The sequence below is a fragment of the Scylla paramamosain genome, chromosome 20, assembly GCF_035594125.1.
Source record: "Scylla paramamosain isolate STU-SP2022 chromosome 20, ASM3559412v1, whole genome shotgun sequence".
NCBI classification, from domain to species: domain Eukaryota; kingdom Metazoa; phylum Arthropoda; class Malacostraca; order Decapoda; family Portunidae; genus Scylla; species Scylla paramamosain.
This window is the reverse complement of record NC_087170.1, coordinates 10,291,229-10,304,419: the sequence shown is the minus strand read 5'-3', so window position 1 is coordinate 10,304,419 and position 13,191 is coordinate 10,291,229. Positions and strand designations below refer to the sequence as shown.

General features: G+C 38.9%; 1 protein-coding gene across 3 annotated transcripts in view; it reads left to right on the top strand.

Moving 5' to 3' along the window:
* The window catches only part of LOC135110290 (inactive rhomboid protein 1-like), a 187,581-nt gene extending 174,920 nt beyond the window's left edge, over positions 1-12,661 (top strand). For 2 of the 3 annotated variants that reach the window (XM_064022469.1, XM_064022468.1), the window contains exons 11-17: positions 58-132; positions 3,530-3,691; positions 4,661-4,687; positions 7,466-7,554; positions 7,920-8,160; positions 9,316-9,416; positions 10,407-12,661. In XM_064022469.1, coding sequence (XP_063878539.1) covers positions 58-132; positions 3,530-3,691; positions 4,661-4,687; positions 7,466-7,554; positions 7,920-8,160; positions 9,316-9,416; positions 10,407-10,992 — 1,281 coding nt within the window. In that variant the 3' untranslated portion in view covers positions 10,993-12,661. The remainder of the gene's footprint in view (positions 1-57; positions 133-3,529; positions 3,692-4,660; positions 4,688-7,465; positions 7,555-7,919; positions 8,161-9,315; positions 9,417-10,406) is intronic. The other variant, XM_064022470.1, reaches the window with a different exon arrangement.
* The last annotated feature ends 530 nt before the right edge of the window (positions 12,662-13,191 follow it).

Sequence of the window (13,191 nt, the reverse complement as noted above, 5' to 3'; positions counted from 1 at the left end):
CCTTAACTGTACTCACTGCTTCACATTGCATCTAACCTTTCTCTGCCTTACCTGCAGGTTTTGATGGCCAGCTTATCAATACAGACTGTGGATTACTGGGAACCTTCAAATTTCTGGCTTGGTCCACGAGCAGTAAGTAGCTTCCTTGTTGCCAGGGGCCAGTGCTGTAGCTGGGCACAAACATCTTAGTGCTGTTCTCATCCTGTTTTCTCAGAACTCATAGCATGGCCTGTTGCAAGAAATACTAATACATCTTCAAGTGGTTGTTAGAATAAAGAAAGTGGAAATGGAAGAGTAACTCTTGAAACTGCTTGATTCAGATTCAGGTTTCCATATTTGCCATGCACAAGTCTATCTAGCATTATCACCTTTGTGCATGTTCTTGAAAAATGTGATAGTCAGAGTGTGCAGGAAGAAGGATGATGCCTGTGAGTGTGACAACTTGGGATAGATTACTAGATCAGGAAATAGCCAGGAAAGTGGAAGAATATCATTATGGAGAAAATAGACATAGATGGAGAGGGTTTTAGAAAGAGAAACTCGTAGAGATTCTTACCTATCAGATAAGGTTTTAGGGAAGAAGTAGCTACATTTTGTATTTGTTGATGTGGAAAAGATTTCTGCCAGAATACCAAGAAAGTGGTCCAGTGACCATTTAGAGAGTGGAATAGTTGTATAGATGTTCAAGAAGTATTGTGTTCTGGAAATATTTATTCTCATTAAGGATCATTGCTGAGTCTTGGTCTTCATTCCTTTTGACAATGCTTCAACCACTTGCAAAAAAACTAGTTAATATCTAAACCAGGCTAATGTCCCCACAAAGGAGTGTAGCCAGGAAAAGACACCTGTATGCACACACACACACACACACACACACACACACACACACACACACACACACACACACACACACACACACACACACACCACACACACACACACACACACACACACACACACACACACACACACACACACACACACACACACACACACACACACTATAAAGACCCCTTTTTAGACAACCATGGAAACTATTATATAGAGATGATTTGGTCCTCAATGTAAACATTTTGGAATATGTTAATTAGTTTGAACTTTGAAAGATAGTGGACAATCCAGAGGCTGCCATGTAAATGTAAGTAAAAGAAGGGTGATGATAAGCAATGCTAACAGTGTGCATGTGACTATCAAGGAGTGGTATTTACCAAGCACAGCATACAGGAGCGATGTGATTGATCTTCTCATTGCATCTGTTGTGCATAGTGATTTGGCTCGCTAAAAGTACATATGTACACGTTAGAGATGAATATCATTGATCCTAAAATGTCCTGGTAAATTCTGTTTACCTGAGTGAAGTATTTGGTGCAGGGAATAGAGTGCAAGCCACTTCTTTAAGAGAGGATTGGATTGACATTGTCCATAAAGATGATTCCCTTTTAACCATAAAGGGGATTTCTGCTTATTAAAATAAACTGCATACATCATATTTTAGTAGTGCATCTTGTGTAGGAGTGAAGCATAGAATGGCAAAGGTGATGGTATTAAGAGCTTTTGGCTTAGTGACAGGAGCACGAAGAAACTCTAGCTGTGCTGTGCTGCCATGAGAGAATACCTAGTTATGGATGAGTTGAGAGGAAGACTTAGGACTGAGTACATCATTAAAGTGATAAGGTATACCAGACTGAGTGAAAGGTGTCAGTTTGAATTTAGAAATGGATCATCATCTATCTGAAAGCCTTTAAGTTTCCAAACCAGAGCAGTGGACACTAACCAGGAAAGATAGACTACACCCTTGGATTCCTAGTGATTATTTTTAAAGGCAGTTTCCACCTTCACACAGGCCAGCCTTTGTCACTTGATGGCAGTTTGCCAATCTTCATAGTTATGTGCAACATGTTTGTCAATCCTTTTCCTTTCTAGGTCCTCAGGACCTCATCCCATGTCTTTGGTCTACCCACCGACACTTTGCCTTCAGGTAGACTAATCTAGAAATTGGAAAAGCCTTCTTGACATTAATGGGAAGTTGTCAGTTTGGGTTAAAAGCAAATGAGAATTGTTGTAATCAGTGAGATTTCATGTGAAGTTACTGTTGAGCAGAGCACTCCAGGGGTGATTGTGGTCCTAGTTGTGTCTGGTTTATTTGGAAAGCAAACTGGTAAGTGAGGAAAGATATAGAGGGATATGTAATAATGGTAGAACAGAAAAGTTAGATATCTGAACCTTGCTGATAGAGTAGACCTCAGTAATGTAGGTCAATGCTTGGAGGCTGCCAGAGATCTTGCTGCCTGGCAAGCCACCATTAGGTAAAGAGAGCCAACATAATTATGATGGTGATGATGGTTGTTAGAACTCTACACATGAAAAACTACTATGGCATGTTAGATTGAGAGGAGAAAAGAACAAAAGAAAATATAAGTAAGGTAAACAGTCAAGGGAAACCGTAGAAACAAGAGATATATAAAAGTGATAAAATGAAATTGCAAAACAGAGAAACAAGACCAATGATAATAAAGGTGCCAGCACACTATGCATATCCCAATAACATGTTACCTGCCTTTGTTACTTGCCTTGCAACCCATTCAAAAAAGAAACTAGTGTGTTCGGCACACCAGTTTGCCCAACACAGTGATGTGTTCCATGACCACAACAGACAACAACTGAAATGCAACATGAAGCCCACATGGAGAACTCTTAGAGACCCTCTTACATTGTTTCACTTATAATTGGAAATGAATGATTTATGAAAGCTGAAATGAAGACTATGAGTACAACTGGGATTAGCAGGATGGAGCAAGCTGGTTGCCTGATCAGGGATGCTGGAATATTCATGAATATGAGTCTACAGTGGGAGTCAAGGGAAACACTGAACACCCATTTCATAATGCTAGCAAACCTGTATTGTGACAACTAATTCCAGACAATACATTTGAACAAATAGGTTTGATAATATTGGTAATAAATCATGCTCTTTTTTTTTTTTTTTTTTTTTTTTTTTTTTTTAATATGTATTGGAGGTTGCTTGAGCATTTATCCAAAAAAAACATGTTACTTGCCAAACTATTATAGATTTTCTCCAACAGCTTCAGTCCTGCTGGTTGGTGCTTATTTTTAATAGTAACATACAAATTGAGCAGCGAAACTGGATAACACATTAATGAAAATGCCGCCTTAAAGATCAGAGCACACAGCAGCAAATTGGGAGGGAAGCACCAAGACTGAAGAGTTACAGAACTACAAAAATATACTGTTTGTCAATCTTTGTATGTAAAGAGGATAAATGAAACAAAGCATCAACACACACACACACACACACACACACACACACACACACACACACACACACACACACACACACACACACACACACACACACATGCTGTGACAGTAAATCTAAATTACATGCATTGAATTAAATGTGCTGAGAGTAAGAAACTTGTGCCCCTCCTCACACTGAGATGGCAAAGCTTGGTGCCACATATCCTGACAAAACTTCTTGCCTTCATGAACTTTTCTTTGTCTTTGCCAGGCTGACCTCATACACTTGGGTGCCAAGTTTGCTCCCTGCATGAGGAAAGACGAGAAAATCTTCCGGCATGTGGAGGAGCAGCGGCGGGCGGAGCGTGAGACCGGTTGCTGCATACGAAATGATGACTCCGGCTGTGTACAGTCATCTCGGAGGGAGTGTTCGGTGAGCCGCTGGGGAGTGTGTTTGCAAGGAGTGGGCTCCTAACTGCTCCTAAACCCTTGTGTGATTTTTGAGGCTAACTGTTCAGACAACATATTGACTGGTTCCCCTACATTGTGATTTAGTTGTGTGTGTGTGTGTGTGTATGTGTGTGTGCAAATAGTATAGACTTCATTAATTACAATTTGTGCTCTCTCTCTCTCTCTCTCTCTCTCTCTCTCTCTCTCTCTCTCTCTCTCTCTCTCTCTCTCTCTCTCTCTCTCTCTCTCTCTCTCTCTCTCTCTCTCTCTCTCTCTCTCTCTCTCTCTCTCTCTCTCTTCACCCATAAATATTAAAATATTCATCTCTGGTAAATGTCACTCACCTTCCATAAGAGCATCAGTGCATTCCTCCATTGATCTTGAATATCAGTGTGCCTTCTTGGTGACAGGACATCCTGTATTGTCACTACCAAAACATTCCCTTCATTTGCATTATTTATTTTCCTGACCCAGTTTCTCTCATCCTGAAGGCATTTTATACCATTTACCTCCCTTTTATAGTTTCACTTTAATTACAGAACTCTTTCAATTCACTTCACTGTTCTTTCTAATAACTTATCTACTGTGTGTGTGTGTGTGTGTGCGTGCGTGCGTGCGTGCATGTGTGTGTGTGTCTGTGTGACTGTGACAGGATTTGAATGAGACTTGCATAATTGTCTTCATAACAGTTGTATTCATTGTATATACTTGTATGTTTTAAACTTCAGCGTGTTCTTTGCTTCTAACACTTCAGCCTTTGTGTCATTCCAAGTATCATTGTTTACATTGGAAAGACAGTGTGTGTGTGTGTGTGTGTGTGTGTGTGTGTGTGTGTGTGTGTGTGTTTACTCTCATCTTATAGAATCTCGACTTCTTAGATTTACATCACACTGATTTGTATCTTTGTAGTTTGTTTCCATTTGACTAACTTCAATTATTAACTTCCCTCAAGCCCCTGGGTTCAGGAGACATGGAATCGGTAAGACTTTTTTTATCCTCTTAATTTCATTCGTGTTGGGTTCTTTATGCATGCTGGATGTAATTCTGCATCACTTAGTGTTGCTAAGTATTCCCCTTTCTCTGTAGTTGCATGTACTTTATCTTAGTGCAGTAATTAGACTCATGACAATAGTAGGATTGTTTATTATGCTGCAAATGACAGGTTTATATAATGTACTATTTATTCATAGACAGTTGCTCTCTTATAGCCAGTCCCATTTTTATTTTCCGTACATGATTGGGTTATGAAATTTGCTAATAAGTGAGGAAAATATGACTACTGTCATTATCAGTATTATGTATTGAAGTGGCAGTTTGATATAACTTACATATTTGGGCCACAAGTATTCCAGAGAGGCTTATTTTACTCATTCAGGATATTAGACCACCTGACCAGACTTTGCACCTCATATGATGGAAATAATAGAAGTATTTTGAGCTTTGCCTTAGCTGTGTTCCTTGTAGGGATACACACAGTCAGCCTTCACCATTCATAAGGGTTAAGTAAAAGAGACACCCATGAATGAATGTTGAAAATCTGTGGATAATCAATGTGCTGTCAAAAAAAAAATAAATAAAAAATACTTGTGACCCTCCCATGGCATGTAGAGAAAAACAAACACTTCTCTTGATAGGAGGAAGTGACTGACCTTACCTTGGTGTTCCCCAGCAGCTTGTGAGAATTTCATTCAAATCCTTCCTCTTATTTTTAACCAGTTTTTAATGATTTAGGGTTCTTATACATCCCAAAATGTTACAAGGAATAAAATGAAGTCTTCTGTTGTGTGTATATGTATCAGATATACCCAGCATTGCCTGTGTACAGTGTTTATCTCACTGAGCCACTCATTTGCTCAGCAAAACAATCAACCAATTTCTATGTACTTATTAAGAAAGCTAAAATCTACATCTATTTCTGATCAGCCTCTCCTCTATATATATCTATTTTATCTTTATTAATCCATTCATTATTTATCTTTTTATCTAAGTTCCTTTTTCCTAAGTCCAAGGTGTTTCCTATTGATTATAAGTTCCTTCCCTTTCAAATTTTTCATTCCACCTCCTTCCTATCAAATCCAAATTTCTTCATTACAAATCCAAGCTTCTTCATAAAAATTGCTTACTTCTTTGTTTTGATTCCAACAATTGGTTGATAAGTTGTAAATAGTGGCTTTGGGGGCTAAGACAGCTCATGTCACTTTCTGTTGAAGAAGAACCCCATGCCAATTTCATCCCATTAGGTTTGGCTGTGAAGCAAAAACAGACAAACATAGTCACACTGTCAAAGACTGCCAAAGACAGATAGGTAGTCACTTTTACAATATATATATATATATATATATATATATATATATATATATATATATATATATATATATATATATATATATATATATATATATATATATATATATATATATATATATATATATATATATATATACTTAGTACCCTCTCAAGTTTCACACTAGCTTTATTCCAAAAGCACAAAATTTGGAGTATTGAAGACATTGAAAAATGCTTATTTTGGCTGCATGGCCAAGAACTGAGTGTGTGTGTGTGTGTGTTTTGTCCTTACATCTGGCGTGCTGCAGCGCTGCTGAAGCATGATGCAGCACTGTGCAGCTGATATGGCAGCACTGCAGTAGTGAGACACCTCCCATTAGTTTGTATGTGTTTTCACAATGCAGCAGTGCCATCGCATGCAAGCCGACATAACTAGTGGTGTGGTATTGTGTGTGAAGTGACAAAAGTGTGAAACTCGAGGAGGTAATGCACAAGAGTTAGGATGGTAAGAATTTTGGACTCACCATGAAACTCAAGAATTGTGAAATGTTGCTAAAATTATTAACTCAGTATTACTGCAGTAAATATGTATTCCCTTAGATTTAAGTGCATATCCTAATTAATTTGTACTGTATACTTGCAAGCACCTTTTCATGTGTGTGTCTATGTGTGTGTGTGTGTGTGTGTGTGTGTGTGTGTGTGTGTGTGTGTGTGTGTGTGTGTGTGTGTGTGTGTGTGTGTGTGTGTGTGTGTGTGTGTATATATATATATATATATATATATATATATATATATATATATATATATATATATATATATATATATATATATATATATATATATATATATATATATATATATATATATATATATATATATATACACACACACACCCCACTTTTCTTCCTGACCTATTGTCCATTACATCTAGAGCTTATACATGGAAGATTATCCACATAAATATCCTAATTTTGTTTTATTTCCACAATTCCCCCACCCCTCCCCCATTGTGGGGGGACAATCTGGTCACATATCATACACCCAGACTGGAGAAATATTGCAATTATATTCCTTGCATGTGATAAAAGACAAATAAGAGGGACAGAGCCAGAGGACTGGAAATCCCTCTGTTGTATTTTTATCCTTTCAGCATGACAAGACTTGAGATCTTGTCTCAGCTACCCTCCCTTAAGAGTTCCTTGGTGAATAGATTGATGGAAATCACATTCCACTCTTAATATTTTGACCAGATTTTTATGATATATTCTCTTGAGAAGTGAGGGCTGTCTGCATTCACTGTTTAGTGTTGTATTTAATTTCTGTTAAAAGATGCAGACAGTAAGAGCTCAGCTTTATCTACCAAACCAGAAGCTTAACTTCTAGGATAAAGCTTGATATTTATGCCAATATAGTCTTGAAGAGCAATCAAATTGATAATTTTCTAACAACAAAACCCATTTTTTTTTCCCAGAACCGATTGTCGGTGTGGAAGAAGTGGAGCGAGCTAGCAAAGGGCCCAGACGGCAGGCTGTCTGGCTCTGTGTGTGGCCAGGATCCCAAGTAAGGCTGCTGTGGTGGTGGTTTTCACTCCTGACCACTGCTGGTTCTACACTTACAACATGAAAATGTTTTTTATTGCTTTGTCAGTTATATATTTAGCTTGTTTCTTATCTTGCAAAATAACCAATACTGTTTTGAAAAGTTATTTATTTATTTATTTTTATTTATTTATTTGATTTTTATTATTATTATTATTATTATTATTATTATTATTATTATTATTATTATTATTATTATTATTATTATTATTATTATTTATTTATTTATTTTTTTTTTTTTTATTTATTTATTTTTTTATTTATTTATTTTTTTTTATGAAATCAGTGATTTATCAATATGAATTAACATTTTGACATTGTTTGCAGTTACTGCAAAGAGCCGGCATCTATCCCTCCACACGAGTGGCCAGATGACATAACACGCTGGCCAATCTGTCGGAAGAGGATAGCGGCAGAAAAGAAAATCCATGCAGCAGAGCACATGGCTTGTGAGGTCATTGGTCACCCATGCTGCATAGGGATCCACGGGGAATGTCGGATTACCACGCGGGAGTATTGTAACTTTGTGCGCGGCTACTTCCATGAAGAGGCCACACTCTGCTCTCAGGTGCGTACAGCTCACCCACTGCCCCACTTTGCCCCACACACCTCTCAGGAGGCCTTGCCAACTTGAAGATAACCAGAAAACTTATTTTAGAGTTGTGTAACATTTTTATCACTTAAATTTTTTTTTAAACTCTCACCTTAGTTTTGCTAACAACATTTTTTGGAGACGGTGCAATTCTTGTGTGTTTTTTCATCCTTACTTAACTCTTTACTGTGTGGGCAACATAGTTATGTTAACTGACATGGGTGGCAGAAGGCTCTAGGCATGGAAACGTTTGAGATAGATGGATAACTCAGCAGATCAGATCAAACATCCATCTGCTCATCATCAACTTCTGCATAGGAAGAATGCAAACAACTGGTGCTATTTGGACATTGTGTAAGACACTCATCATTGTAGATAAGTAGGTCATATTGCTAGTTCTCAACATCAGTCTCACAGATACATGTACATTGTGTGATTACTTCAGGAGACCAATATTTTCATGATATGCATAGAATATTCCTCTCCCCTTTTTTTGTTTATATATTTTTTTGTTCTTATTTTAATTTTATTATATACATATAATTTTAGATCGCCCAGTAATGTAGTGAAAAATATGTTCAGCTGATAACTGAGAGGTCCAGGGTTTGAAGCCTGGGATGTTTGGAAACAAATGAGTTTGTGTTCTTCTGTTCTGAATCCCTGTTCACTTAGCATTGAGTGCAGGACATTAGCCAAGGAGTTGTGACCATACTTTCTGATAGGAGTGGAAGGTTACGAATCCTGCTCCCCTGTGTGTGTGTGTGTGTGTGTGTGTGTGTGTGTGTGTGTGTGTGTGTTGGAAGAGAGTTATGCTCATGCTGTCCCATCTCCATATCTTTAATATCCAACTTAGCCTTGAATCCTTGCATGCTTTTTGCATTTATTATCTCCTTATCCAGACTGTATGTGTGCACATGCATACACATAAATACTCCTTCCAAAAGATCAGAAATGGTCCATGTCATACCTGGAAGGTTAAATAAAGGCAAGGTATGAAAAATACAGGACTTTCCATCCCATGTTTTAGTTTGAGACCCTTCCATCCCACTTTTTATCAGTTCATTATTGTACAGTGAAGAAAGTTAGTGTGGAAGTGTGGAGCAGCGTGACTCATGTTCTCCCTGCCAACAGGTGTCCTGCTTGAACAACGTGTGTGGGATGATACCCTTTCACAACCCTGATGTTCCAGACCAGTTTTATAGATTGTGGACATCGCTATTTATTCATGCAGGGTGAGTGATTCTGTTGCAATACAGGAAGTTGCTCTACTGCATGTTCTGTTTGCTTTTCAGGAGAGGTGGCTGAGATTGGGTGTCACTCAAGGTCTCAGATGCAGTTCTCATGAATTTAAATAATGTGTTTATTATAATTCCCTGTTTTAGTGTATTTTAGTATTAATAAATACAGAAGATTCCATGAATGTATCCACTTGATATGCTTACATATGTTGAACCTTTAAATATGATACATGTTAGGTACACACATACATTGGAACAGGATAAGATAGGTTAGCATGAGGCAGGACATTATAATAAATTATATGAGCAGTGCCTGGAGAAAGCATAATAGTAACCTAATGGACAAGAAGTTTGAATGAGAAAAGAAACAGGCCTCCATTGCAAAAAACTGGTAGAAAGCTACAGTATAGAAAAAATAAATAAATGAGGAAGAATAAAACTCAGTAGTTCCAAAATAGTTGTGGAATAATGAAAATCTGCAGGAATGTAGAAGTAATACTGTAACTGACTTGGTAAACTTTCATGAAAGAGATCCACAAAAGGGAAGGGTAATTGTGATGTGATGGCTGCAAAGGTTTGAATTAGTTCATCAAATCACAGCATTTCATGAGAGTGCAGAGGAATGTGATGTAGGAGAAAGTGGACATAATGCAGTGCAGTTTGGCTTTGTTCTAGATAATGGCACACGATGCAACACTTACATTTAAACAACTACAACAGAATTTCAAGTTGAGAAAAGTTTAGTTACCTGAAAATATGATTGATAGAATATATAAAGATTTAAATGAAACACAAGTTAGTTCTGTTCAGTAGAAAACTGTAGGTGATTGTTGACAGTTGCCTACCACAGCAGTCTTAAATTATGATTTTAACACTTGTTTACACCAGTTACATTTTTCAGACTTCTTGGATTGTTTGAAATAAACTACTGTTTGCACCTGCTATACACCTTGGGAACATTAATTAATGCAAGTTTCCTTTCAGATTCATCCATTTGAAAATCACAATAGTACTCCAATACCTGCTGATGCGGGACATGGAGAAGCTTGCCGGGCCCGTGCGCATCGGGATCATCTACATCGTGTCGGGCATCGCTGGCAATCTGGCCTCGGCCATTTTTGTCCCGTATCGGGCCGAAGTTGGTCCCTCGGGCTCCCAGTTTGGACTGCTGGCATGTGTGTATGTGGAATTCATCAACTCATGGCAGATGATAAAGAACCCATGGAAGGTGCTGGCCAAGCTGGTGGCCTGGACATTGACTTTCTTCCTGGTGGGGCTCTTACCGTGGGTGGACAACTATGCCCACATATTTGGCTTCATCTTCGGGTTCCTGCTCTCTTATGCACTGCTGCCGTTTGTGTCGTTTGGTCCGTACGACAGACGGAGGAAGGTGTTGCTCATCTGGGTGTGTCTGGTGGCCGTGGTGGTGATGCTCACAGCGCTTATAATACTCTTCTACGTCACGCCCATATATGAGTGCAAGATCTGCGAATACCTTAACTGCATCCCTCTGACTCGAGACTTCTGTGCAGAACAGAACATCGATTTCAACAAGAAGTTGGATATTTGAGAGGCTGATGCCCCCTCATCCAGGCGGCTCTGCTGTCAGTCAACGGTCACCGACGTGCCAACATTTCTAGTAATTTAACCAGTGTAATTATTACTGTGTGTTATACAAGTGATCACCGCTGTTATGGTCATTTTCTAGTTTCATACTCGGGGAATATGGGGTACACCACCGCCTATTTTGGCCACGTGTTATGAGGCTGGCCAAGTTCTGGCCAAAGAAACAGGTTGGTATTGACAAGTTGTGAACAAGATCCTCATACATGCCTTGAACCATTGTATATATACATGCATACATTTACCTCCCAGTATGCCCAGTAGTTGCCTTTTAAATCCATAAAGAACATTGCTATTTTGGCTCTAAAGTGCATCTGGAAACCTCATACTGCATCCTACAATGCCTGTTTTGTAATAAATTATGTAGATGGATGGGAAAAAACAAATCAGCACATGGTAATGTTCCTAGATATATAAGTACTTCTGAGGAGATAAATCATATATAATATTCAGTGCATAGCAGATTCAGGACTTACTTTTTGAAATGAAAAATTGTATTGATCATGAAATATAAGTTCCAGCACTGACAACATATCTTGTTCACAATTAGTGTTGATACCAGCTTGTTGAGAGCCTATTGTGGTATTGTGACATTAATGGTCACCAGAACACAGAGGACTGAGGACACACAAACAGTTGTACCAAGAGTTCTGGGCCACAATTCTGGAACGCCACAAGACCCAGCAACAAGACCTGGTGGGCCTCTCGAGGCACCCATGTGTTAGTCTGCAGAAATCTCCGCTCAAACCCCTCAAAGACAAACCCACAGTGGACTTCCATAATTGTGGTCCATCTAACAAAATGGAGAGTGAAAGATGCAAAAAAATCCTCATTCTTATACCTGATATTATTATCGTTATTATGATTCTGATTGTATGTGAAAAGTTAAGTGTAGGTTAGGATACCCACTGATTTTCCCCATAATTGAGCCCCATATGCATAGTGTTAAGATAATTGGACACCACATCCTTATTTCCCTCTTTTTTAGAGGTGACCCAGGCAGGAGTAACTCTGAGCCACCATGTTCTCTCACTCTCCACTCTGGCAAGTGTGACTCAAGGGAGGGTCTCCAGGGGCACAGTCAGTCACTTTCACTTCCATTTATCTCGTCCTACTCTTGTGTCGTCACCAGCTTGTGCCGGGTTCTGAGGAAGGTGGGAGGGAGGGGATGGGAGCAAACTGTCAGTGGGTGAGGAAAATATCAATGGGTGAGTGTGCCACCAAGGTGCCAGGTGTGTGTTTGGAAGGTGAAAATTATGTTACCAATTTGTGGAGCAGCAGTGCAGATGGTGATGGCTGAATGCCTTGTTCTACTTTGGTTATTATTGTAATTACAGGGATGCATGTGCTGCCTGTGGTGCTCACAATTTCCAGGCATTAATAAATTGAAGCAAAATTTGTATCGGTGACTACAAGGAAGATCTCATGTGATGAGTTTTCCTTTACTGAAAGACATGTGTATTGTTACTGGAAGTAGCATTTTTGTGTGTGTGCATTTGCATAATTCACTTTGTTAATTATAAGCTTAAAAGTCAGAGTAAGGCATCCAAAGTGATTGTTGGTGACAAAATTATACGCATACTTGTTTTAGGATAAGATAAACAAGGAGTTTCTTATGATTTTCTTTCTTTTTACAATTAAATGATAATGGAGATAGGCATGGTACTCAGGGGTAATGGGGGGGTGGGTTAGCCATGCCAGAGATCATACAGCACAGGGGAAGGCAGTGTGTGTGTCACGTGGCATGTGAGGGAGAAGGGAGTCATACAGTACAGTACACATAGTTGGGAGGGTCATGGAGTGCATGGGGACAAGAGAGGTTCACACTACATGGGAGGAGTCTATGAGGTACATGATGAGTTCATTCTTTGGGTTGTGTGGAAGTCATGGAATGTAGGGAGACATCACACAAATATATCACACAGTACTTAAGGAGATCTGTCATTACATGGAGAAGTATTTGGTAAGTGGATCACAGTACATGGAAACTAATCAATGTATTACACGGGATACATCACCAGGGAGTGGGCATCATGACACAACACACACGGGTCATTGTCAGATCACAAGACACGGGTACATGGAATGTCACTTGGTCACACTGCATCAGTCACACTACACACCACACACTGACAGCATGAATGAC